The sequence below is a fragment of the Harpia harpyja genome, chromosome 14 (assembly GCF_026419915.1).
Source record: "Harpia harpyja isolate bHarHar1 chromosome 14, bHarHar1 primary haplotype, whole genome shotgun sequence".
NCBI classification, from domain to species: domain Eukaryota; kingdom Metazoa; phylum Chordata; class Aves; order Accipitriformes; family Accipitridae; genus Harpia; species Harpia harpyja.
In genome coordinates, this window is record NC_068953.1 from 29,112,650 (window position 1) to 29,140,303 (window position 27,654).

General features: G+C 39.9%; 1 protein-coding gene across 7 annotated transcripts; it reads left to right on the forward strand.

The window, feature by feature from the left end:
• The first annotated feature begins 437 nt into the window (after positions 1-437).
• On the forward strand, positions 438-27,189 carry LOC128150878 (tropomodulin-3). Of its 7 annotated transcripts, none has more exons than XR_008238214.1 (11): positions 438-531; positions 7,156-7,342; positions 8,777-8,933; positions 16,710-16,832; positions 17,455-17,544; positions 18,073-18,203; positions 19,423-19,530; positions 21,000-21,143; positions 21,496-21,640; positions 22,779-22,920; positions 24,071-27,189. XR_008238214.1 is itself a non-coding variant. In XM_052807587.1 (11 exons), exons 2-10 carry the CDS (start codon positions 7,217-7,219, stop codon positions 22,832-22,834), a joined length of 1,080 nt encoding a protein of 359 aa, XP_052663547.1. In that variant the 5' UTR covers positions 438-531; positions 7,156-7,216; the 3' UTR covers positions 22,835-22,848; positions 24,071-27,189. The 7 variants fall into 7 exon arrangements, 2 of the variants coding, with proteins under 2 accessions (XP_052663547.1, XP_052663548.1); XM_052807587.1 differs by having other exon boundaries at positions 22,779-22,848; XR_008238217.1 differs by lacking the exon at positions 438-531 and adding an exon at positions 824-848.
• The last annotated feature ends 465 nt before the right edge of the window (positions 27,190-27,654 follow it).

Sequence of the window (27,654 nt, forward strand, 5' to 3'; positions counted from 1 at the left end):
CGCCGAGGGTGCTCTTGGCCCAGAGCTTTGCAGGAGAAGCCACCGTTTCCCTGCAATTGTGCCTTTTGTTGGGTGAGAGAGGGACACGTAGGCAGAGGTGAAGGCGAGGAGCCCGGAGGGGCCGCAGCAGCGAAGGAAGAAGCTGCCAGAGAGACCTGCAAGGACGCAGAGCGAGCTGTAAAAGCACACAGGCGTTTCAGGGACGCCCCCGGTGCGGCAGGGCGAGCGGGGCCCGGCCATTTTGACCCCACTGGCAGCCACACATGGCGCCCGCCCGGCCACGGCTGCGTTCGGCCCGCTCACGGCCCGCCGCCGCCTCGCCTCGTACGAGAGGGCGGGAGCCGGCCCGCCCCTCACGGCACGACGGACCCCGCCGCCCGGCAGCGGCGCCGCCCCGCAGGCGCAGGCGCGGTCTCTGGCGCGGCGCCCCGCCCCGCCGCCGGACTACAGCTCCCGTCGTGCTCGGGGGCGGCTGGTTGTGGCTGAGGGAGCTGGGTTGCTGCTGCTGGTGCTGTTGCCGCCGCCGCCCGGGTGAGTGGGGAGCGGCGGGCGGGGGTCGGGGCCGGAGAGCGGCCGCGGCGGGCGGGGGTCGTGGGCCGGAGAGCGGTCCGCGGCCGCTCGGGCTGTGCCGGGCAGAACTCGCGGGGGTGCCGGTGGGGGGGTGGGTGGCGGCGGGCGCAGCCCTCCGCCCGCTGCCGCAGCGCGGCGGGAGCCCGGCGGGAGGGGCCGCGGCGGCGGGAGGAGGAGGAGGAAGAAGAAGAAGAAGAAGAAGAAGGGGCTGGGTCGGCGCCCGCCCGCCCCGGACCCCGCGGCTCACCGGGTGGGGGGGGGGCCCCCCCAAAACCTCGGTTGGTTTTCTGGAGTGGGAAGGTCAGGGCTTCGTTATCGCGGCGCTGAAGGGCGTGGGGCGGGGTTTTCGTATTTGCGTTGGGAAATGGGCTCTGCGGCCGTGGGGCTTTCCTGCCGCCGGCTGGCGAGGGGGTTGTGTGGGCTGAGGGGCTGAGAGGAGCCGGGCGGGTGACTGCTGGTGGGCGCTCAGGTGCGGGGCGTGGGTTAATTTTTTTAGCCAGCGCCCAACTTTGCTGTGAGACCCGACAGCTGCGCCTTTAAGAACTTTGCCCGCAGATCCGGTTAGCGTAATTCTTTCAACTTGCCATATATGTTTTCCACAACTTACGAAGCGTGCAAGTTGATGAGACTTAATTACGGAAGAATGCTTTTCCGGTGCACCCGGGGCTGGCGGAGGGTTTGCGCTCTGCAGCGCGGCCGGCCGGCCGGCCTCCGCTGCGGGGAGCCGCTGGCGAGGCCGCGCCCCGGCGGGCAGCGGGGGACGGCCACGGCCCGGGGGGCTCCCGTGAGCGTCCTCCCACCGGGGTTTCTCTGCTCCCGCAGAACTTTTCGCGTTAGCTCTCGCCGTGAGCCTCGGAAAGCTATCCGCCTGTTTCTTTGCGGGTAGGCGCGAGTTGTGTTGAGAGTAAGTAAAGCGCTGTTCTAGGGAGGTTGCTGTATGCTTTAAATTTGCTGAGGTATCCTCAAGACTAATGCTTTGCTACTGTGTCGGGCGTACAGAGCTTGAAAGACAGCCTGCGGTGTGAGGGGGAAGCTGAAACTGGCTAGTACTCGGAAGTTTTCCCTAAGTAACATAATGGGAATAAAGTGAGTTTCTTCTACTGTCCTGTTCTAGGCTTGTAAGTTTTGCCACTTTTCTGTAATGCATACGAGTACCTGAGTGTTTCTATAAATGCTCAGATAGCTTGCATCTGATGTTTGTTTTTGACTGAAACACCTGTAGGCAGTTCCTCCAGGAGGAGATACTGTGTGTCAATGTCCATGGGCAGTAGATCTCTACTGAAGAAAAACCAGGTGTTGCCTGAAATAAAATGATGCCAAAACATCCCTCGTCCTGGCCGGTCAGTAACTCCTGACACAGTGGTGCTGCCCTGTGTATTGGGAGAGGGAATGGACAGCTGGAGTGGCGGTTTCTGCCAGAGGAGCTTCTCAGGGCAGGCAGTACCTGTGCTACCTGGGATTTTTAGCTTATCTCAGCCTTGTATTTATTTGGGATCGTAACACCTGCCCTGCAGCTAGTTCAATGAGCACACCTGGAAGCGTCGTGGAGATGGGTGTGCTGAAATGCTGCATCCAGTGCTGCCGAGGCTGCCACTTCTGTGCCCTGTCCAGCTTGCCGAATGCGTGTTTCAGGGCTCCTGGCTCTGTCACCTGTGCTATTGTCTGGGCTGGATGGGTACGTCCACACAACCCTGCAGTGTGGGTGACTGGTTTTCAAGAACAGGCACACAGGAGTCAGTTTTTATGGGACAATGCCGAGTTGGCAGCTTAGCCATCACTCAGAGCACCCTGCTTGCAAGATAGCTGTGTCCTAGTTCTGTGGGGTTGTATACAGGACGTATAAAAGAGCAAAATGGGCTTTGTCTGGTTCCAGGTGCCCTGTGATACAGAGGAGGAGCTGGCAGGAGCTGGAAATACAGGTGTTTTCAGATTTCCTTCATCATGGAAGAATCTTCATGGTCCATGTAGTTACCCTGCAGTAGCTGTCTGTCCCCCTCCACTCCCTGGGTCACTGTATGGACAAATGTGAAGTTGGGGAAGGTCAGTTTGCCCTGTATAAAACTTAGTGAATTGTTTCTTTGAACAGAACAAAGCCTCAAGCTTGCTTTTGTAGGAAAGCAGCCCAGAATAGCTATTCCCTACTGCCTGGAAAACACAATTTACCCTGCCAAAAAGCGTAGGCAAAGATGAGCTGCCACCTGCTGGCTCTGTGGGCTTCGGGCTAGGGAATGTCTGCTGCTTCCCTGGGCAGGAGAACCTGGTTCGTGTACCCTACCCCAGGCTGGAGATTTGGTAGGCTCGGGTGGGTTTTGGAGAGCTTTCTGCTAAGCAGCATTAGGCTGTTCAGCAAAGTTATCGTAAGGCATTGCAAAAACATCCTAAGGAACCTGCTGTGTTTATGGTAATATTTATATTTACTCATTTTTCTCCTAGCTTTGGTAAATAAAGACAGCTCTTTCAAGTGCAGCACATTCTTCATAAACAGTTCTGTATAATCTTGCATACTGGAAAAAAAAATTGTTGCCATCATAGGGGTTCCCTGGGGAAATGCTCGGGTTTGGCTCCTCCGAGCAGCTGGGATGGTCTGGGGCCCTGACTGGTGCAGGAATGCTGACAGACCGGTGGACCCCCTCTGTTCCAGACCCCCCCTGCTCTGGGTCAGGTTCACCCAGAGGCTGGGTGGAAGGGGGCTCTGAAGGAACAAATGAGATTAAAGTGAACTCTGCAAACATGCTGGCCAAAACCAGCTCAGTTTGTTTTTCATGATGTCACTTCTATTTTAAAATCCAAGTTAAGGAAACCATTTACAGTGGACTTTTAACAAGACTGTAGTTTCCTGTGGGCAAGATACTTCTAAAGAGTTACTCCTGTTAGGGTCCCAAGAAATTGTGTTCTTAAGTATAATAGAAATGTCTGGGGGGTGAATTTTTGAAAGAAAATTGGAAGCTAGCTATTTTTAGAATCTTTTGGTTTTTAAAAATATAATTTCAGAGAGGAGAAAACAAAAATATTTTAACTTGTAGACAAGAGGTATGTGAAAGTTGCTTGACAGTCTTTCATGGGATGATTCAGGTAATTATAAAAAGGCCTGAAGTAAAGCTACTGCTGTCTTCTAATTTCTTTAGTTGTTCATTGATTCCTCAGGTGAAGGAATAATGGCAAGATTTTTGTCTCTGTGATGTCCAGCAGAATACCTTCATTTCTGATTTTTCAACTTCTTTTCTGCTTAACAAACAGAGAATTGAAATTTGATTGATTGGAAGTGATTGCTTTGTTTCCATTTCCCTAAATGTTTCCTATGTGACTGTGAACTTGCTAGAGTGAAGAACTTACTTTACCTTATAGTTACATACCCGAAAAAAGAATACTAGCGCTTTTGACTTTTAACATATATAATGTTTTCATGGTAAAGCTAAGAAGGATACTTAGAAGAAAACTAGCTCTGCTCATCAAAAAAGTGCAAAGTATTTGCAAAGCCAAAATTGATGCTTACAGTTTTGCCTACAATTTTGCAGTAAGATGTGCCACAAATATTCACAGTCTAAATAACTGCTCCTTCTAAAAACTTGTGATTTATTACGCATGTATCTTTCTCTGTGCTGCACCGCTACAGTGAGTGGTGGAAAGCAGATAGAGTACCAGATGTGTTTAATGGAAGGTGAAGGGGCTTGTTTGATTAGATTAGGGCTTCAGGTGGCATTTATGCCCTTTTTACGCAACGAGAATTCCTGACACCATGTTTTAAAACCTGATTTTTAACATTATATACAAGTGTCATATGTGCTGTGGTTTCTTTGTAGGGAATGTTTCTGAATGTCATTACTCTGTGTAGTACAGATATGCTAATCAGTGCTACCATCGTAACTTTTTAAAGGTGTCTCATGTTAAATATGCTTTCATATTTTAAAAAACTTTTGATTGATAGGTATTAGAAAATATGTCCAAAACTCTTTAAATTTAAATTTGCCAGGCCACATGTGATTCTATTCCTCTTGCTGAAGTGAAGACTCAGTTACAGAAGTAGTGAGGTTTTTTGCTCTCCTGCTTTATTTTTCACTTTTTTGTGTGTGTGAACACTGTAGCTCAGGATTTGAAATGTCTACTTTGATCATATTACAGAAACAAGTGAGACTAAGGGCTATGACCTGAACATTAATTAGTGTATTATAAAGGATGAGTAGTTTTCCAATGTAAAATATACCAATGCAGTAAATAAAAGGTAATTAATTCTGGGTGACAGCATTTTGCAGCGATTCACGGAGAGGAGATGCAGCCTATGTGAATGTAATGTATGGTTATGCAGTGCTACTCCCTGTCAGAGTAAGGGGAGCATTATTCTGCAGTACGCTAACTATTCTGCTCCTTTTAATTACCTATTAAAACTACACCTTTTAATATTTCAATGCAAATGGACATGCAGAACTGTGGTAATTAGCAGCATGTTGATGTAGGATTCAGATGGTGCAGCCTGGTCACAAACAATGCTGTGTAATCAGCTGCAGGAAATGTTTTTCTCTTATGATAGTGTGTAATGGCTTAAACTGTAAGGAAGGGCAAAACATTGAGGCTTTAGGAATGAGAAGTTTGCATGCAGATTGTGCGTCATCTGCTGCAGCTATCAGCTAATTGTCCTTCAGCTGTTACACACCTGGAGAAACAAATACCATGAGACTATGAAAACTGTAGGAGGTGGCATGCGAGACCATAGAGACACTCCTTTAGTTACTTCTGGAACATGGCTTTGAAAAACATAGGTGTGCTACCTTCTGCATTTTCTGCAGCCATTACACTCTGATATTCTCAGCTCTGTGGCCTCTTGCAAAAAGTCCAGGCTCTTCCAACATGATTGGTTTTAGTTCAGAGGAAGCCAGACACTGTTCTTTTGATGTAATTTACCATGAAATTGAGAATTCCTCCTGGTTTTTGTTATGTTTGAGAGAACTTTACCTAAGTTCAGCTTTGGAATTATGTCCTATCAATGTCAACTGTGGTTTACAAGTAAGCTCTAGTGTTTGTATCAGTAATATTTTTTGAAAACAGACATCCTGAAAATAGCTGTAAATATATTCCTCATTCAGGTGTGGATGTTGGTAGGAACTGAAAATCTACCATTCTTGCAAAGGCAATTGTTAAAACCAGCTTTACTTCACACGTAAACTTGACTGAATGGTGTGGATGAACCTTTATGTGCTCATGTCTCTTCAGTGTCTCTGAATTAAAATATCACTGTATGTAACTGTGACAGCCAGGGAGACCTTTCTTGATGTAAACAACTGAGGTGAAGGAATCCTGTAAGCAGGATTCCATGGTATAGTTTGTATATAAGGCCCTTGTTTTCCTTTTACTTAAGAGGCAATAACTTTAAATTGACCTGTTTTTGAAGTACAGTGTAACTGCAGGTTTGAAGTAATGCAGTTAGTGTATGTGATGTGAGCATCTGACCTGGAATGTGGGCTATTGGAGAACAAATAACGTTTGCTGTATGTCTGATCTGTGTTGAGTATTTCTATAGAGCCGAGAAAAGGGTTAGGGAGGCTGATGAGCCTGAATGTACAGATGTAGCTTTTGCTCCCCAAATACATTACTCTTGCTTACTTACAGAGAGTCATTCAAGTTACCTTTTTTGTGTGCGCTCTCAACTTGAAGCAAGAATGTAGCTGAAGAAAAGGAGAATCCCAGAACTTCTTACAGAAAAATGAGAGAAACCAACTTGTCTGCTTCAACACTGTCATGATTAACTGTTTTTTCCAAGCCAAATGCTCAAAAATTGTGACTGTTAGAGAAAAGGTTCCCTGTGCTTTCTTTGTCCATGAGAAATACTGTATAGACTGTACATCTTTGAAGCACCCCAATTTCCTCTAAGTATAATATTTAGTGAGCAGTTATACAGTCTGTTCTGTATTTCTAATTTTTTTTTTTTGGTAGTAGGATTGACTGAAGTGCTGCTACTTAGGAGCTGTATTTCCTAAGCCTTTCATCAAGGTATTTTAATTTTCCTCGGACAGAACGGAATGTTACTTCAATGGTAGTGCTATAATTAACTGGGAGGCAAACTTCCTTTGTTCCTTCTGTAGTAATACACTGGGATATGAGTCAGTAGTAACCAATTTGCTTGTTTGTAGTGCAGTTCTTTACTGCCCTGGAACAGTAGCAGCAACAACAAATGTAAAGCATCTTAACTCTTCTTTTGCCTGCAGTATCTGTAAAAACCAGTAATGTTAAGCTGGACTCATAAATACTAGGTATAGTTGGTATCTCCTCTCTCCTACCCCACAGCCTGCCCTGCTGTGTGGGAATTATGGCCTTGGAGTTCTTGTCGAGAAAACTGGGTGCTGGCATTCATCTGAAAATATATATAGCTTAGTTACTGATGGAAAAGGGCATGGCGGGATGGGATTCTTGTCAGTGAAGAAGCAAGGTGTAGACAGCTTCCAAGCACTCCTTGTCTGCTGTACAATAACAGATAGATATGAATACTGGATGAAAAAGCTTTCCTTTCAGAGATGTATTTGGAGGTTGAAGATGCTTTGTAGTTGGGATGTTTACCTTAATTATGGTTATTTCTTTTTAAAACTTTTTTAATAGATCTGGTTAAGAATAAAACTTGGATTTTGAAGTGTTTGAGCAACTTGCTACTGCCCAAGTCATGACACTCCCATTTCGAAAGGACTTGGACAAGTACAAAGATCTTGATGAGGATGAAATTCTTGGCAAACTTTCAGAAGAAGAACTGAAACAACTGGAAACTGTTTTGGATGATCTTGACCCTGAGGTGGGTATTAACTAAGAGAAGTTTGATTTTTTTTTTTTTTTTTTCATTTGTTCAGAAACTAGTCTGAAATAAATTGAGAATTTTTTACTTGAACAATATACTTTTGGACAGAGGTTTTTTTTTCCTAGTCTGCTAATGATCTTATTGACAGATATATATGCGTATATAATGTTTCAACTGTTTATTTCCTGTTTGCAAGGTGAATGCAACTGCAATAGAGGAAAATGGAAGAAGGGATTGTCAGGAGGAGCTTTCTGGGATTTATTTATAAATAAAAATTGCTTGCAGTCATGTTCTTGAAAAGAAATTTTATTTAGAACAGCCTGTTTAACTTTCCTGTTTCCAGTGTTGTCTGGTGAACAGTCCTTTTGCATCCTTTTTATTTTTTTGCTTCTGCTGTTGGAGTTTGATGGGAGAGGGAGGGTGCTAACATCTTCTAAAGATTCCTGGCCTGGTACCTGATGGCCTATATCTATTCCTGTCCTTGTACTGACCTTGCAAAGAGGAGGCAAATAATTACTCAGCTCCTGAATGATTATGTCGGCATGGGGTACTGAATAAGAAATATTTTAGCTTTCTGTTAGAAAGAGCTGAGTTATGTCTTCTACTAAAGCGGCAGCTAATGTCAGAATCCAAGACTTGTGTTTTCACTTCCTGATTCTCTGTTCTTGCTTTAATAGTACCAGGATTAAGTTTAATCTTAATGTTCAGGGATCACTTAATATTATCATCACCTAATTTGTTGCACTGCAAGATATTCTTGGTATTTTAATTGACTTTGGCTTTATAGACATTTTAACAGAGGAGAACTGGCAAAAATGATTGGTTGTCTTTTATGACAGTCTGAATTTCTATATGTTCTGTTCTTTCCAGACTAATATCCTCTGTTTGGTTTTTTTTTTCTTTAGCTGAAATACGTTGGTGATAGCAAAAAGCCACCCAACCTTGAGTCAGGTCAAAAGTAGAAATACTCTGAGTTAAACGCCAGACAATAGTGTAGGCAGTTGTCTTACAGACTTAGAAACACATGGATGTAAGCAATGGAGGAAGCAGCCTCTTGCTGAATGTCTAAACTGTAAATAGCTGAGTTTTATTTACTACTACTAATTTAAAGTGTTCATTCTAGAAAAGAAATGCAAAGTAACTAGCAAGTCTAGTGGTGGGGGCTATTGTACTGAAAGAATTGCTTCAGCCCTATTCAGAGTGCAGTGTGCTCTATTTTTAATTATATTCTTGGTATCTAAAAAATAGGTTACCTTGCCTCCTCCCCTGCCCCAAAAAAAGGAAGCTGGCAAGGGATCAAAGATTGCCTAAAAAGGATGATGTATTGGGTTTGAACCCTGGTGAGAGAGAGAAGGAAGAGGGAAATTAAACTAAACAGGTGTTCACTCAGACTTTCTAAGCTGTACTTGTTTGTTCCATTTTGTTTTGCAGAACGCACTTCTCCCTGCAGGCTTCCGACAGAAAGACCAGACTGCTAAAAAGGCTTCAGGTCCCTTTGACAGGGAACGACTCCTGGCATATTTAGAGAAGCAGGCTCTTGAGCACAAAGACAGGGAAGACTATGTGCCTTTTACAAGAGAAAAGAAAGGTAACACCACCCTTTCTGGTGTAGGTGGTTGTGAAATCTCTGAAGTGGACTAGCCAGAACTACTGTGAACCAAAGTTTATTGAAGCACCAGCAGCTCTAATGCTTTTTAACTTGCGGCATTTCCAAATGAGTGCTACTGTGCAGAGGTGGGATGCTTCCTGTTCAAGCGTTTTGTGGCACTGGGGCTGTTCTGCTGTTTGCATGTAGCACAGGAAGGAAATAAGACTCAGATTTTTATCAAAGATTGCAAAGTTCTGATGGGTATGGTGTCCTCAAAATAAGAGCTACCCCTGATTTGTGTCAATAATAACAAATGCTGTTGTGCCTGTGGCTTATGCCCTGTGGTGCTGAGTACAGACAGTAACATTTGTAATACTACGCTGAATTTAAAAAATAGCAGTACAATGATGTCGTGGTAGATACTTAATAACATTCAAAGATGTTGTAGCTGACAAGGCCAAGCAAGTGGTGTATGTAATCATGTTGTCTTTCTAGTATCCTTAGTGAGAGGTTTAATAAGATTGCATAGTTATTGTTATCTAATTACATAGTTAACTATCATAAGAAGCTCTGAAATCTGGCAGTGGTTTGTGGTCTAAAAACCATGGAAACATTGATCCAATGAGTGGACACATTATTAAAGCCTGGGATTTCAAATCTTTGTTTTGGATCTAGTCTTCTTGTTAACTTGGTGGGAAGCATTTTCCTTTCCAGGAAAAAGATTTAAAAAGAATGTGCATCTTAAATATTGTAAGAATAGATTCCTGTCTGTCTGCCCCCCCCCCCCCCCCCCCCCCCCCCAAACAAGAGTTCCCAAATTTGTTGTGCCTTACTAACCACTATTGGTAGGGACAGAAACTCCCAGTCCTGTGCTGGACACATATGCACAGGAGGTGGCTTTTAGCTGTCGCCACGGTGTTTGTGTACTGTTTGTGTACTGCTTGTGAATCCTAGCTTGTCTGAACCTTCCCCAGCAGCAGGGCAGATCTGCTGCAGTAAGACTTCAGTAAATTGTTTGGTAAGTTGTATTCCAACTGCCCAAGATGAACAGGCTTCTCTTTTCTTTAGGGTTTGAAACTCTTTAATTCTACTTAATTCTCTGGTGTGAATCATTGCTTATTTCAGACTTGAGTCTTCATTCCTCTACTGAGTTTGTATATATGATTGTGGTGTATATTTGGTGAAAATTTTCTTGGGGATATTTGCATTTTCCCTTGAAGTAATAGAGAGGTTGTGACTTTATAAAGTGCTGCACTGTATATGATGTATTACTTCCTTAATACACAATGTTTTGCCTTACTTGTATAGTTTAATGCCACTTTTATTGATATAACTGTGACACTCCTTTGCTGACGGGAGAATGAGAGTTTGCTGACTGAATCTGTAAGAGTAACAGAGTTAAGGATAACACAATGTATTGAATGTAGAAGGCAGTCAAAGGTACCTATAGCAGCAGTACCCTTACGGTACCTCTGCTGCTGGCAAGTACCTGTTGATCCCATGTTTGCTTCTGTAGTGTCCCGCTGTTTCCTCCCCTGTTCTGCTTCTTGCCTGACATACTTGCTAGTATATGTGGGAGACAGCCTAATGGTTTAACATGATTGAGTTCAAGTATATTTGGGCCTCATAGCTCATTTGCTCATTTGGGGAGTCCCTTGCAGCCTGGCTAGCTTATTCACAGCTCCTTCAGGCTGTGCCTGGAGGATTTGCTGTAGTTAGTACTTCTTTTTCTACTGAGTACTAGTGCTTCATTCATTCATTTAAAGTCAGCTTACGTATACATGTACATGGCAAAACTATTTGTTTGGGTAGACAAAAATCTGTGAGAATCATGTTGAAAAACAGAAGGGCCCAGCTGTAACACAGATCTTGGTTAAGAAAGATCAAATGTCATTTCCTTTATGTAATAAAGTATTACTAAATAGCAGTCTGTCTGGATGTTGCAATGTGTCATACCAGTTTAATTAGTAAAATTTCCTGTATCTCTTAAAAAAAAAAAAAGTTGATATTTAATAACTTTTTCTACCATTTATTTTAGTACCATAGAAGAGAAAATAATATGAAAAATGAAATGTAGCTTACTTTCATTGAAACTAAAAATGTGGAAACAAATGTTCAGTATGGAAATTCTTGCTCTGTTAAATGGGAAGGAGGAGGAGGCAAGAGGGCTAAGCTCATTTTGGAGTAGGTGAGGGATAACCTTTACTTTTCCTCATGAAAGTGTTATGGTTCAGCTTTGACTTGCTGCCATGTTTGTAGCCGTTTTGCACAAAAATGGCAAACCTATGTAACTTAATCTTTTAAATCAAGAAGTCATGATCTTTATCCAGATGTAAATCTTGGAAAGGGAGTGGAGCAAAACTTAATATTTGTGTAGGATGTTTTTAATCTAGAGGGAGCTCTTATCCTCATGCACTTTTCTTTAATATTAAAAAACCAAACAAACAACTAAGCTGGCTTACAATTTTTCTCTTTGGCTAGGTAAATGTACTGTGGAGAAACGCTAACAAATTGTAGAACAGGAGTAGGTGAAAATCTTGCTTGATTATGCTGCTAATTCAGAAGAAAACTGATAATCATAACCTTCAGATCTAGAGGCTTTGTGGGGAGACAGATTGGAGTTGCAGCTATTGGTGCCATTTTTGTGGGTGAGGCTTTACTAAAATATTTCGGTGTGCCTAGCTGGTCTCATTGCTCCAACTTGGTCCAATTATTCATTTCATGGAGTAAGAGGGGGAAAATCTATCCTTCTCTTTCTCTTTCCTTTTCCTGTTTTAGTAGAACTGATGTCTTGCGTGGTGATTTGGCCTGCAGGTTTACCAAAGCTTACCCTGTGTTAATTTTAAACTTCCTGGCTTGCTACTGATTCTGGTAACCTTGTTTCCCTACTACAGTGTAAAGGAAAGTCCTCTCTTCCAGTTGTCCCAAGTACATCATTTGGGGGTAACGTGTTATTAAAACAATGTTGCATTTGTTTCGCTGATAGGTGATGTGATTTCTCCACATCTTTGGAACTTTTTTTGCTGTGTGCTATGAAATGTGGAAGATCTGAAATAGTGTCCTGATGTAGTGAGATGAACAGTGCTAAAGAAATGTAAAGCTTGACAATCCCTAAATTATATTCTATTGCGTTTTTCCACTGCCTGATTTTGTTTCTAAAAGTATCCTTAAAAACATACTTTGTTTTTAAACGTGATTTAATGACTTAAGTCACATTCTGTTCCAATTAAGTGTTGAACCATACAGTAAACCATTGTTCAAGAGATTCGGGAGAGCAACGTGGTAAAAATTTCAACAAAACTAGCTTTGTCTCAACCTGTGTACGTAAGTATGTCATAAAGGTTTTATAAGGCATACTGCAAGGAGAAGGATCTCTCATCTAAACAAGCGAGGCTTCAGCACTAGAGTCTGTTGCCCTCGAGTGTGTTCCACACATCTGACCAAGTCCTCACTTCTCTTGGAACAGCAAAAGCTGAGAATAATTGCACCTGAGATAAACATATCTAACATCAGTGATGTACTTTGTGCTGTATAGTGCAAGGTATTAGCAAATTATTATGTAAACTAAGCTTTGCATTTCTAGCCTTTGCACTTTCCTAATTGTGGCTTGCTCTTCCAACTCTCCCTCTTTATTCCTGCCAGCGTATGTTTGTTCTGTGTAGATTTGCATTTCATGTAACTTATGCTTTAATGTTGGTTTGGTGGGGGGGGGGTTCCAGCTCTATCACCCAGAAAGTATTGTTAGTCTGAAACTGTAGTTGCCACCCTGCTCAGTTGTTGCTCTGGATCGCCATTTGCTTCTGTTGCAGCAGGATTTGGGGTGCTGTGTTCTCTCTTTGCCTTTCAATCACTGGTCTTTAAAGGAAGTGTGTTACATGTTGTAAAATGAAACTAATATCCTTCAGGAGCTTTGGAGAAACAACATGTCAAATTGACATTCTCCATACAAGACCACTAGAACAAAATAACATGTGATACTCTAGCCTTAATGTAAAACAGTTTTGTAACTCACTGCTATGTGTTCTGTAATCAGATAATGAATAACAGTACTGTTTCTACAGTAAGACACTGAGGAAGTCCCTTGTAAGTTGAATTAATAAAAATAGTATTAAATTGTGCTTACAAGTGAATTGATGAACCTAAGTCTGTCACATGGTAGGAACTGGTGATTGAATTGTGGATTATATAAATTTCTGGATTGATAAAACTTTAAGGAACATAAGATGTAAGGAATATATCAGATGTTGCTTGCTCTTCTTTATGAAGTCACTGATGAGATGAGATTGTATTTGGTTGTCCTCAGGTGACACTTGACTCCTTTTCTGCAAACAGGTACTGCAAAGTGGATTTTAGACTTTCTTCTGATCTGCAAGTTGTGGCCGCTTGCTGCCTCCTAGCATGGGGGTAGGACTGCGGGATATGTGAGAATAGTACCAGCAGTATGCAGTGCATGGCCGCGCTGAACAGACCTGATTTCCTCAAGATTTTCAGTCCCACCTTAGATACTGTGAGTCTGTGTATGAAATGTCTAGGGCACTTCAACAAACGTCATCCAACGTTTCTGCCTTTTGAGCAATACCATTGTGTGGAACTTTCAGTTTAAAGTTCATTCTGTAGCAAAGAAAGCCTGTGAATTAATCCTGAGATGTGCTTCATTTAATATGTTAGCTAAAGGCGTAGGAGACCTGAATACATCATTATTACAGAAATGATGCGGACATCTCTGAAATTTGCCTCTTCATATTGTATTGCTTAATCTTTGCAGTATCCTCGTTGGCTGAAAAGGAGGATGTCGTGTTCCTTCATGTGATCAAATCCTTGCTATTTGGAAATGTTCCACTTGAGGGCCGAGAAAGCTATTCATCTCATGGGCTGCACAGATGTGTAGTTTTTTTGGGGTTTTTTTTTTTCGTTTGTTTGTTTAAAGCTTACTAAGGGGGGGAAGGGAATTGCCAAACTGTTGGCAGCAGGCCTCAAATTAGATCATTGTCCCCAGAGACACAGGGGTCTTTGCCTTTTTGAAGTAAGTTCGTTACTAAGAGTGGGAAAGGACCTGCTTTTGCGTGTGCATTGTAAACTTCTGAACTCTGGGCTAGGATGAGATGAAGCCAATGAATGAGAGATTATATACACAAGGGTGTGACCTGTTTTATAACAAAACCTGCTCCTGACCCAGTTCATGTGACTGGAGTTGGCTGCAATGAACACTTCTGGAGGGGAGTGGCTTTTAACATTTTTGCTTTAATAAAAACTGAATATACTTCTCTCTCTAGGTTATCTTAAGAGTCAGGCAAATGTTTAGAACCAGAAGTTCCTTACCTATGAATTTAAGAATTACTTAAAGTAACACCAGGAAAAGTAGTTCTTTTTTGTGAGTACTGTGTGATGAACCAGATGGGAGGCTGATCTAGGTTGAAATACATTTTTACAAAGTTGCTTTTAATTGAGATCAGTTTCCTTCTCCCGCTCATTGCCTGCTGCGGTGATGCTGCAAATAGGATGACGTGAACAAAGGCTCAGGTGCTCAGATCACGCTTTCCTTCTCTTCTCCTTCCTCGTACTCTGAAATGCTCAGTTTTTTACTAGTCTGTATTATTGAGGGAAAACAATGTAAACATAGCTAATGAAAGGCTTTAGATCATGTGTATGCTGTTCAGAGCATTTCCTGTGTTAGTGAAAACCTCATCAAACATTCTCATCTCTCTTCTGAAAATTACAATTTAAGTTGAAAGTTACTCTCTCCCCAGTAGGTGATGCTGGTGAAATAAAATGGGAGCAGAAATGTACTGTATCAGTTATATCAAAATAATCTTAAACATTTACTATCTAAGCCTTCAATTTATGAAGGTTTTCTTTTAATCCTGAATCACCACAAACATAGCTTCTTTTGAACTGTCCATCAAACGTAAGGTATGGCTAGTAATGCATGTCAGCTGCTTTCAGCTACTGTTTGTAGTCAGTACAGTTATGTAAGGAGATTTATTTTTTGCTTCTAAATATGGATAATGACCATTTATACAACTTTCCAAAGAGATAGCAACCCAGGAACAAAAATACTGTGTTGCTAGCAACAGATCTTGGTCATCGGACTGTGTTGTCAGAGAAAAACCTGATACACTTTGTAATCTGTGCTAGTGGTAATGCATTAAATTCCTTTAAAAAGAAAATGAACCACAAACTATTGTAATGTAGGATGGGAATTTGGAGAGAGAGAAAAGGTGGATGGGTTTTGTTATGCCTGTGTCTGCTGTGGGACACAGGAGCTGACTTCAGGCACTGCTTCCCACAAGTGGTGAAACCAAAATCCCGCTTTGTTGGAATTTCCCAGAAATAAAACTGAAACATCCCTATAAAGCTTCTTGTCACTGGGAGGTATTTAAAAATGCTAAACTTAGTCTTAGTCCAAACATGTAACAAGATACACTTGTATGCAGTATGAAGAAAAAAAATTAGGCTTCTGACTTCTGCCCAGCTAGTCTGATTCTGGTGCATGGTGGGTTTTCCTCATGTAATTGGGATGAGCTAGAGTGGTAAGTGTGTGGAAATGCTTTTTAGCTATGAATATGGAAGAGGGTGGGTTACTGGATTAGCACTGACACTTCATAGAAAGATTATCAACACTGCCTCCTACCCTGGAAAATAACTAAAGGAAGTTGGAACCCCTTTCCCACAGCTCTGCTGATAGCTCAGGCAACTTGGAAAGTTTGAAAAACTTTGAATAGCTGTTAAGATGAAATTCACAGTTTTCTAGTTGTGAATTACTTCTATCAAATGCATCAGTTTTGTTCTCTCACACAGTACCGGAGCTTTTATTTACCATGTTAATTTGTCCTGAACTAAGCACCCCTTACCTCTCCTGGGTTCTTACCCAGTGGTAGACTTCTTTGTTCTGAAAGGCCAATTCTAAATCATTCAAATCTGAACTGTTTTCAGAATAACTGTTAGAATAGCTTTCTCATATTCTGATTTCTTCCCCTAACTTTTCAGCTGAAGATATATGTAGGAATTATGCTAAGTACCCAGACCTCTATTTATAACACATCTCCTGAAGTAAATTTTCCCATTACCTGTCAGTAATGACTAAAAAGTTGGTGCAGAATGTGATATTGCTACTCTTCCTTTTCCCACTGAATCTTCTGTGAGCTTTCTAAGCATCATTTTAGAAAATAGTGTCATTGGCAGAGAAATCTATTACCTTGTTTTGTGCTGTTCACAAACCATGGTTTTCTCAAGCAGCTCAGGCATCTCCTTTTTTACTTCAGAATTGAGTTAACATCTGAAATCAGAAATATTGTGTATGCTGTAAAAATGCAGTGAATACTCAGGTCCATGATTTCAGATGATTCTTTGATATTCTATTTCTCTACACATTCAGATTACAGTTCTGCCTGGGTCCCTTTCTCCCTTGAGAGGATACTGGTCATTGTTCTGTAGCAATACTAAATTTTCCTTACAGGCACTTTTTCTAGGCTGTTTAAAATGTATAATGGAGGCTTATATTTTACTTTCTAACCCTTAGGAGAAACAAATAAGATTGGAGTCATGATACAGACTCCTGAAAATTTGGAATAAGTAATGTTATATTCCTGCTTATGCTCTTTCCTCATCTCTGACTTTCAAGAACAAACAGAAGACACCTCATTCCTTTATGTTGTCCTTGGTGCTCTTCTCAGGATTTACTAAATGTAACATGTATTCCTTAAGTACGGAAAAGTTTAATGATAAGTAGCTATATAATACAAAGTAACATCAGACTTTTCGTTTTCTTTACTCCAGGGAAAATATTTATCCCCAAGCAAAAGCCTGTACAGTCTTACACAGAAGAAAAATTCTCTCTTGATCCAGAACTGGAGGAAGCCTTGACCAGTGCCACAGACACAGAATTAGGTGACCTTGCAGGTTAGTTTGGTGGTTTTTTTTTTGAAGTATGAAGGGGCTGGTGTGTATTTGGACAAAAAAGATCTATAATTAATGTGGTAGTGTGTTACCTGAAATGTGACTATAGGAAGTTGTAGCTGTGATAGAAACTAGATCATGTTATATGCCAGTTTGCTTGCAGCGTATCAACTTTGTTGATTTGTAATAATTTATAGGAAGGTAGATTATTTTGGCCTGCCAAAGGGATCTGATTTTCAAACTCAAAACCTTTACATTCATGCCTCAGACTGGCGGGGTTTTGGTGTGTACACTGTTGCTTTTTCTTGCGTATAAGAATGTGTTGCTATGTGCCTGTATTCCTAAAGCTTCAGTCAAGAATTTTGTGACTGAACTGCACTTTTAAATTTGCTTGAACCTGGTGAGGTCAAATCTTTCTAAGATGTGAAAGCCAACTAAAGTCTATAATTAATTAAAAAATTTTTCTACTTTTCTTTAAATTATTAAGAGATTGAATGGCTTATTGTACTGATAACTGCATGTTTTACAAATATCAGTTGTTACTATTTAAAGGAACCTGCATCTGAGCTGAATTAGTCAGGAACAGTAAAATTGGTTTATTTGCTTTTTCTTTTTTTCCTTACAGCTATACTGGGAATGTCCAACTTGATAACAAACAATCAGTTCTGTGATGTAGTAGGAAGCAGTAATGGGGTTGACAAAGACAGCTTCTCAAGTAAGTGTGTACGCAAGTGCTAGATAAATGAGTTCTTTGTACTGCACACAGTTACCATAGCATTAACTATTTTCTGTCGCACTAGCATTCTTTATAGACTATTCAGTCTTGAGTTGGAAATGTGCATGTCTATAACATTGCTAATTGAGTTCTGGCAAGAGTGGAATTAAAATATATGTACACTAAAATCTATTCTGCAGTTAAGTCACTTTTTGGGGAGAAAGTAGGCATAAACGTGCATTTGTGTGTGTTGGTTTTTAGGTTTCATGTTTGTGTTTGTAATTCAACTCCTATGTGTTTTCTGAAAAGAACTGGTGTGCAAGAAAAGCAGAAAGGCTGTGAGGACCTTTGGAAAAGAGTTGAACTTTATGAAAATATGGTCAGGAGAGGATGGTATGCTTTTTGGGTGGGGAAGAGATGTAAAGACTGATGAAATGATCTTTAAATACAGTAAATATTGACTATGCGTATCATTTATTCACAGTGAATGTATGTGATCGGTTTGATTACATTTAAATGTCTTTTCAGATATAGTAAAAGGTGAAAAAATGTTGCCTGTTTTTGACGAACCGCCAAATCCCACAAATGTGGAGGAGACACTGCAAAGGATTAAAGAGAACGATTCTCGTCTTGTTGAAGTTAATCTAAATAACATTAAGGTAATCACCTAAAGTCTGCAGTAAATATGCTGCCTTTTCTCAGTAGAAGACACTTCAAGCTGCAGAACTCTATAAGAGAGCATGATAGGCTTATTTTAAGTACAGCAGCCTTTCTGCTAAATGTTGCAGTGTGTGTAATCTCAAAAACCTGGAGCTAAACTGATAAGCCATCTTGGTTTCTTTTGCCAAATGTGTATTTAAAAAGGTCTTAGATTTTCTTACTGCCAGCCCAGACTTCTGTTGCTGCCAAGTTGGTGACAGCTCCAGCAGTTCACCATCGTGGAGTTAACTACTTCTTTGAATCCTTTGTCCTTGATGAAGCAATGTGCTCTCAGTTACTGCTATTGCAAACAAAGTGATATTTGTACCTGACATCCGTCTGATTCTTGTACAAAAGAGCTGTCAGCAATTAGGGCAGCTTCTGCTCATAAGTGTAACAGTTGTTTTTAAACATGACTAAAACTTTTGTATATTTGTGTGAAAGAAAACAGAACTATAGCACTCCTGACTTACAGTGCAGACAGCAGTGACAGGCTGCTTGCTAGCTGCAGCTTTGCTAGCAGCCTAGGCTATTTGTTGCCCTTACTAAAGGAAGAAAATAAAATACATGGTTTAGGAATATTGTATGATAGAGAAATGCTAGCCAAAATAGATGCCCAGAAAGGCAACAGAACAAAATTTCTGATAAAGTAAACAGAAATTTGCTACCCTAATTAATTACCTAAAATTATTCCTTTTAAGCTTGGTTCCTGCTACACTGTAAAAATTATCAAACTATAAATTGGCAAATTCTGGAATTATTCTTAATAGAACACAGAGAATGAAATGCTAATGGTTTCACCAGTCTAAAGCTCTAAATCTTTTTACATTTGTGAGAGGTTAATTTGATGTTGATAGTTAGCAGAATGTTCAGTTCATGTAAATTTTTCTCAGTAACCGTTCCAAGTTGGCTAAACATTTTTTAACTCTTCTATTCTGGCAATGGCATCAATGTAGTGAAGATGACTTTGCTTTATAGAATTGGTGACTGTAATAGCCATTGTATCTTGCATATAGCTTTGCTACACATGTAGGCCTTTACTGTGAGACTGCTGGACACCAGTGACAGTCAATATTATAGTACATTTTGCTGTAAAGAGAATAAGATAACAGAAGAAGTTGGGGGGGAGGGGATAAACTTGTGTATCTCAAGAGAGTGAAGTGCTATTTTTAATTCAAGAACATACCAATTCCAACGCTGAAAGAATTTGCAAAAGCCTTAGAAACCAACACGCATGTGAAGAATTTTAGCCTTGCAGCCACCCGAAGCAATGATCCTGTTGCTGTTGTAAGTACTCCTACTGATGTGCTTAAGTGGGGTGCAAGGGAAGTTTGGATGGAAAGACAATGGTAAAGGATTGAATTGAATCCTGTTTAAATATTTAGGGGTGAAAATTATTAAATTCCGTTACACAGTAAAGTATGTTTTCTTTAACAAACCTTTGTTGTATCAAAGTTGGTAAATGATTCCTAGTTGACTAATACGCAGCAATGCATCAGATGTATGAGATGAGTGAGAATTCTTTTATTCCAATCTCTTCCCCCGATTTTTCGTTTTGCTAACCTCCTTCCTGTCTGTCTTTCCTTCCTAATTGTTTAGTTCCTGATGTTCATTCCACAAGCCAATAGTATATTCAAAATTAACTTTAAAAGAAGCACATTTGAGGACTGAAAAAGCTCATAATCTTTTTCAACTAACTAGAGTTTTAGTTGAAGAAAGTTGCAAAATACCTGTTTCTCTATTCTCCCTGCTACCAAAGACTGGCTTAAAGCATTGGCATATAAAGCATAATATTAGTCAAGGTATCTAGTTTGACACAATTGAAACTTAAGTACTTATCATCTGGTCCTGTTTTTCCTATGTTGAATCAAAAGCAGTACCTTATTTATTTGCAAATAAAGAGGTAAGAAAACAGCACTAACTGTTTGGCCAGGACAATCCTTTGCATTTGTTTTAATTTCACATTAGAAAGAAAACTAGTTTTAAATACTCCATTAAATGAACATTTGAAAGCTTTAGTTTGGGTCAGTTAAAAAGTTCCTTTTCAGTAGAACTGAAACATTTGTAATAAAAATCTATAAAGGCTTCTTTTCTCGGGTGTGGTTTTGTTGGGTGGGTTTTTTTTGCATTGTGACTTGAAACAAAAAAATTTAAATGTTATGATTTTTATGACAGTTAACCTCAGCAGTTAGCTATTCTTGTTTTCTTATTTTCTCAGAAATAAAATCAGGTATATGCCATTTCCATGAGAGTGCTTTTAGCTACGTGCTGGTACTGTGCTTAGGACTTTGAATTTTGCCTCTTCCTACCAAATCTGTAGACACAAGCATTTTGAAAGTCAGATCTCCTGTTTACAAATTAACCGTATCTAATTCTCCTTTCAGTTGACTAGTGCCCTTTCTTTGGCCTTTACTTAGCAGCTTGCATTACTCATTGTATGCTGTGAAGGCTTACAAAATGGAATTGGTCCAATATGCTAATTTCAGACAATTTATATTCTGTGTAGCTTTTTAGTTTGTAACAAGAGAAAGACAGGCCTTTTCTTGACTAAATACTGTTTAAAAAGGGAATGTAGGAAATGCCTGGTTGAAGACTCACTTCAGTCTCAAATAATAAGTGAAAACTTGCGAAGTTACACCATGCATCTGTGAACTTGTTGCTCCTATTGAACTAGTTAGTGGAAATGGTTATCACTGTGTCCGATGATGTACTGTAGCAAAATTCAAAAGTTTAATGATGCTTTCTTGCATTCAAAGGCTCTTGCGGATATGCTGAGAGTAAACACAAAATTGAAAAGTTTAAACATAGAATCAAACTTCATCACTGGAGTTGGAATTTTGGCACTGGTTGATGCACTGAAAGACAATGAAACATTGACAGAGATCAAAATTGATAATCAGGTAAGTGAGGTGGTGGTAATATCATAATTAAAATCAGTCTATCCTAGTTGACTGAATATTTTTAGAAGGCAGCTTGTGATAAATTTTCCAAAATATTTTACTTTTAAATATCTTAACTCAATGAATGATTATCCTTAAGATTCTTAGAAGGATCCAGTTGAAGTTGATTCCTGGTCACTTCTGTGCTTGCTTGTGCTTTAAAATGCACAAATGTATTTTATGACCTTCTGCCTTTTAGATTAATCAAAATGAAGCTAAGTGTTTATTGACTAATACGATGAAAGTGTTCTGATCCCTTTTAGAGTGAACACACATAAGCTCTGTTGTCTTTGTATACCTTTTATTTTAACAGAGGCAGCAGCTGGGCACAGTTGCAGAAGTAGAAATTGCCAAGATGCTTGAAGAAAACACCAAGATCCTCAAATTTGGATACCATTTCACACAACAGGGACCTCGAGCCAGGGCAGCTGCAGCTATCACAAAAAATAATGATTTGGGTAAGACCTGTCAGTGGAGAGCAACTATTAAATGAATGTGTGTGTGGCACAGGTTTTAAAGGTGTCTGGTTTTTCTGTTGACATAACCAGGATAGCAAAATATAAGTAGATCAGTTTCAGATCTCTCCTGTGCTTTACTCCTACTCTTCCGTTGCTGCTTGATGTTCTTCTTTGCTGCAGGGTGTTCAGGTGTATGAGTTGAGGATTTTTAGCACAGTCTAGAACAAGAACATTCAAATTCCATGTGAGTTATGGCAAAGGGAGGGGAAATAATAGTTTTGATCAGTTTTATTCAGGTTAAGATTAATCATTTCTTTAAAAGCAGTACTTAAAATTTATAGTGTGAGATGCCCTTCTCAATGCCAGTGTGGCCAGTCTCATCTGGATTGCTTGAGCAAGAAAACTGAATGTACTGTCATGTGCAGAGGCTGGGACTGGGTCATCTCTTCCCTTATGGTTCTGTTCATGCACCAGTGCCTTCCCTGCCTCTCTTAACAGTAGCTGGTAGCAGTGGCATCTTTATTTGCTGCAGTAAGTTTTGTTGGAGCTTATCTGTTAGAATCCGAACTAAATGGACCAGCAGAAAATGGGTTAATAATGTAGCATGTGAATGGAGATCGTTTGTATAATAATGTCAAATATTTGAAACTCTCAACTACAAGAAGATGTGGTCCATCTATTTAAATAGAATTACATTTTTAAAACTCCATTTAATTAAAGTTTATGGCTTTAGGTGCTTTGTGGTAAGGATTACACATCTCATCAGCGCAAAAATGGGCCAGGTAGTTTAGTAGTAGTAGTAGTTCAGGAATACATTAGAGGGCATGACATAGGAATTTGGAATTTGGTTTAAAGATCTGCTTCCTCTCTGAGTAAAGTTTAAAGTAGAGGAGAAGAGCTCTGAAACAGATGGAGGAAGAGTAACAGAATAGAGCATAGAGAGAAGGGCAGCACTCAGACAATGCATAACTCTTTCTCAAAAATAGATTCTAAACCAGTTATTTTTTCATCATAACACTTCAGGTGTGTCTGTATTTCCTTTTAAGGTTTCTCTTTTCACTAGTTCTCATTTTAGTGTTTGACTGTTGGAAATCTATGTTTCTATTGATATCTTGCCTTTTTTTCTTTGCTTTCTTAGTCTGGAGTATGCGAGTAAAAGTTTCTGCAAATACCTTTTCATCTCTCGAGCCCTGAAGCTACAGAGACAGGTTACTCTGAATACCCAGTTGGGTATTGAGCACTGAAAACTGAGATGTTCAAAGTCTCTCACTTCTGTCTTTGTACGTTTCTTCTAAAACAATAGTCTACATCTTCTTTCTCCCTTGTTTACACTGTGTTGTATGACTTCCCTTTGAAACTGTGTACATGTTGCTTTTAACTGCATGATTGGAGAAGTCTAAGGTTGGAAACTCTTCCATCTGTTCTTGCAATTTGATGAAAGCAGGTATGCATAGCTTCTGTCTTTGAAAACGATTTGGATTGAAATGGAGATACATCTATGGGTTACTCGCAAAGTGAGCAATACATTGGCTTTGTAAAGAGTAAAATTCTAGTGTGATTTTATTCTGATTTGTTTCTTTAGACTGTATCTAAAGCATTTATTGAGACAGGAAGAGGGAAGGGAAACAAAACAGGTTTCTCTCTGATTTGAAGATAAAGAAGATCAACTCAAATTGCAAATATCTGTAAAACTGTAATTTCCAATTAGTGGATTTGAGAACAGAATCACTTTCTTCTTATATAGATGTGCTTGCTCAACTTCTTTAAAGAAAAGGGAGATGCTCTATATAATTTCTAAGACCCTTAGCCTCATTTGTTATGTCTGCACAGAAAACAGTTTGATGGGGAAAAAGAAAATACCAATTAAAAATACTACAAATATTGAGCAAAACTCCAGTCATTCAGTCAATCTTGCATATTCTTAAGTCTAAACAGCATGTGAGCTTTCAGTGATTTTATTCACAAATTTTTGTTGCTCTTGCATTTTCTGACAATTGAATATTTTTTATTAATAAATGGAATGGTTTAGGCTATTGAATGTAACATCTTTTTTTTTATAAAGTGTATAAATCGTATTAGATGTACAGTGAAACTCTTGACCTGTTTCTTTCGAAGCCATGTAAACTTAATTCTCTACCACTAAAAAACTGCAATGTAAAAAAGGTGTTGGCTAAATTTGCTTACCAAACAAAATGATTAATGTTTCCCCTGCGTCTCTCCTCACAAATATTTGAAGCTCTTAATGAATAATGCAATAAGCACTGCTAAAGCATAAGCTTAAAATGATGGATAATACTAAGTGTTAATTACCTTAAGTTGTACTATGTGAAACTTTATGTGGCCAGGTAACTGTTGATGCTGTAGAAATATGAAAAGTAGTTACAATGATAACATAGTAAAACACTTTTTTTTTTTTCTCTCTCGTTACAGTTCGCAAGAGAAGGGTTGAAGGAGACAACTAGCAGATCTTATTGTCAAAACTACGTGGAGATTTCAAGGGTTGTCAAGGCACGCTCATCACCGTGGGCTTTGGCAATCTTGGACTACATTTACCTGGGTTAGAAGGGAAAAGACTGGAAACCCCATTCCTTTTAAAGCAAAGCTATATTAGTAATCTTTTGGTATGCATCACGTTTTTCAGATTGAGACACAGTAACTGTACCAGTCTCTGTACCATAGGTTTTGATTGTTTTTTTTAAGAACTTTTTTGTATTCAAGACTTTGGCTGTACTTTCTACTAAAAATGTAATTGCAAATCAATGGTATAATTGTCTGTAGTCAAAGAATGGGACATTCAAGATCATTGGGCAGATAATGACCCAACTGAAATGTTTGTTACAAAATCTGGGGGTGCTTATTTACATGGAGGGGTGTGTATATTCTTAAAAACAATGTATTAGTGAAAAGGGATTCTTCACACAACAGTTGGACTCATTGTGTAGAGCTGTTCAGCCTTGTTCATATGCACTGAAGAGAAATCTTTCACAGCTATCTTATTTGTAAGTCTACTTTTTTATTTTTTAGTAGATCTTGATACTGTGATTAAGTTTAAAGACATCCCTTTAAACCAAACAAAAATAAATTGGCTAAGGACTTCTCCCAAGAGATTTGAGGGACTAATAAAGAAGTGGAAGCCTTGGGGGGGGGGGGGGGCGGGGAAGTAGGAGCCTTGCAAAATGAGAGTTGTTCTATTACACCTAAACTCTTAAAGTCTTTTTCAAAAGGTTCCATAACTGTATCTTGCTCTGTATCTAAACTGGATATCTTTTTAGACTGATTTCATGTGTTCATCACCATTATTTAGCTTATATTCTTTGCTTAAAAATCCTTATCTACATTCATAAGTATCAATTTTGCTAGAAGTAGTGGACATGCATTTTTTAAGTTCTGCATAATTCTGTACAGGAAAAGCAGCCTTAACTGTAAAACCACTGTCCTAAGTTGCTGGCAAATGGAAAAATCCTTTTTTAGAAGCTGTTGCATTAAGCTATTAGTACTTCATGTAAATCTTCTTTTTTTTTTTTTTAATAAAGCAATGAATTAACACTTTTAAGAAAGGATTTTTGTATTCTACTTATGTCTTGATGTTGAAACACTACATAAGACATGCAGAAATTAACCAGTATGCAGTGTCAAATCTGTATGGTGGAGTAATTATTAAAGTATTTAAAGTTCTATATCTAAGCAAACTAATAAGACAAGAATCACTTCAACTTCTGTACATAATCACAGTAGACTTCTTTGAAATAATATGAAAATCTAGAGGCTTTTAGGTGTAGGTCTGTTTGGACTGTACTGTACTAGTTTGCTCAATGTCATGAGATCATAAACTCACAAAAATGTTCTAAAGGACTGCTCAGCTATATTTATAGCAACAGAGAATTCAACTGACAGCTCTTTTCATCAAAGGATCATAATATGGTGAGCATTTTATGTATAGAAAACATATTGGACTGAGATTTTTGCATCAGGTTGTATATACTAGAAAAATTTAACAGAGCAACTCCCTGACACTGTGCCCATGTTGTAAACTGCTGCAAATCTTGTTTTGGAGCTTTAAAGACAGACTTTTATTCTGGAGGTGACTTCAAATTTTACTGCAACTGTACAGAGAATTTTAAACTAGAGTGCCTTCAGTGAGGATGTATATAACTGGTTCATACTTGTGGAAGAACATTTTTTTTCCAATTTCAAAATTGGCCTTTTCTTATAATTACAAATAAATGTGTGCTCTGAAAAGCAAGTCGGAATTAATTGTTAAAACTAAAGACTATACATACTCTAACTTTCAAACAACTAGAAGTGAACCGACTAGTAACAAAAAGGGCTGCTTTGGTTTTGGCTTTTGTAAATTTCCAAGAACTTTTAAGATTTTGAAATTTAAGTTCTTATATAGTATGCATAAATTCACAAGTTAAGTGTCTTTTTACAGACAGTGCTGTATAAACATGGCCAAAGCATGTCATGTGCTGAGTTGCCTAAAGCTGTACTTTTTATTTACTAGGCACCATAATAATTTTGTGTCAAAAAAACAGGCTGTAATGTCTTCCTTCATTTGTTGAAGGGCTGCATGTTCATGGAATCTGTTTGCGTATTGATTCTATGATGATTCATTTTATCATTATCTAAAAAGATTAGGCAATTATCTCCTACTTGAAGATGGAGCAGAAAAATGAAAGGCTGGATTATGGAAATGATAGCCCCCTATCCTTTCCTTTACTAAATCAAGTTTAGCTGCTTAATGATTTATATTCCAATCAAAGGCAGGGGCTTTAAAGCTGCAACTCTCAGGTGTCCTGTCACAGATGATAGTAGTGGACCTTAATAATTGGTTTAGCTCTGTAGACAACAGCTAAGTATTTGACTGCTTGTTGGCACTTTCAGGACAGGTATCTGACAGGCTGGGCATAGAAAACTAGTTGGTTTGGGTTTGGTGTTTTGGTTTTGGTTTTGTTTTTTCAGCCAGAAAGGTTTGGCCCTCCAAGTGTTGCAAGACATTTGGTACCATGCATGGAACAGTATCAAAAATCACTTTTGTGCCTACACCGTGTATCCTTTTTGGAATAAATGAAGGAATTTAGTCTGTAGCCGGGAATCATAAACAGTCTCAACAAGCAAAGTGAATACTCTGATGTAATGCTATCGAGTGGAGTGAGATCTTGTGTATGACTTATTGAGTGCAAAAGTGGTATTGCTTTGATAACTGGCTACCATAAACGTAAGGTCTTTTTTCCAAAAGAGGCGATACTTTTTTCTTCTTGATTATTTTTCAGGCTTAACGCAGAAGTCAAATGACCACATACGTTGACTCTGTTGGTTCCAAGCTAAGCATGGAAACTAGTTTATATTCCAAAGCAATTATCTATTTACTGTTGTATTTTAAGGAAATAGCCTCATTTTCTCTACAGGTTGAGTAATACTGTTTGTAAGCTACAAACGAGCAAGTGTTCAATTTAAATTTCCGTTGAGGAAACGTGAATTGAGTGTTTTAGCGTATCAGCACTATATGCTGTCAGATTGTAAACCAGTAAAAGTTTTGGATGATTAAAGGACTGCATCCTTGTTGTGGTTTGGGGGGGTTGGTTTGTTTTAAATAGCACACCGCCTTGCTTAAAGCTGACCCCTGCGTTTATGTCCAGCCGTGACTTTTTCTTCTCCGTGAGGAAAGCGAGTGACCAAACAGCACTTCTGGGAGTAAAGGGCCACTGCTGCGGAACTCGGTTCTCCCACAGCGGGCACCGGCAGGGTGTGCGGGAGCCCACGGAAGGCGCGGCAGCCCCTTGTCACGCCGGCTCCATCCGTACAAGCAAGTACAGAACACGCGGGGTGGGGTGTCCGCCGCGGTGCGCAGCGTGATTTCACCCGCGTTTGGCAGCGGGAGGCGGCGGCGGTGAGGGCGCAGACGTGGCCGCCCCTTTCTTCGACGCAGCGGGTCGGGGTCGTCGTCTCCAGCTGAGCGCGCGGGGCCCCGACAGCCTGTCTGCTTGGAGCTGGGACCGAATCCGCCCTCGCTG

Bases quoted from the DNA above. Each gene is read 5' to 3' on its own strand.
- LOC128150878 (XM_052807587.1), top strand. From the start codon at position 7,217: ATGACACTCCCATTTCGAAAGGACTTGGACAAGTACAAAGATCTTGAT. The intron at 21,144-21,495 runs GTAAGTGAGGTG...TTATTTTAACAG, and splicing joins AGATCAAAATTGATAATCAG to AGGCAGCAGCTGGGCACAGT. The intron at 21,641-22,778 runs GTAAGACCTGTC...TTGCTTTCTTAG, and splicing joins CACAAAAAATAATGATTTGG to TCTGGAGTATGCGAGTAAAA.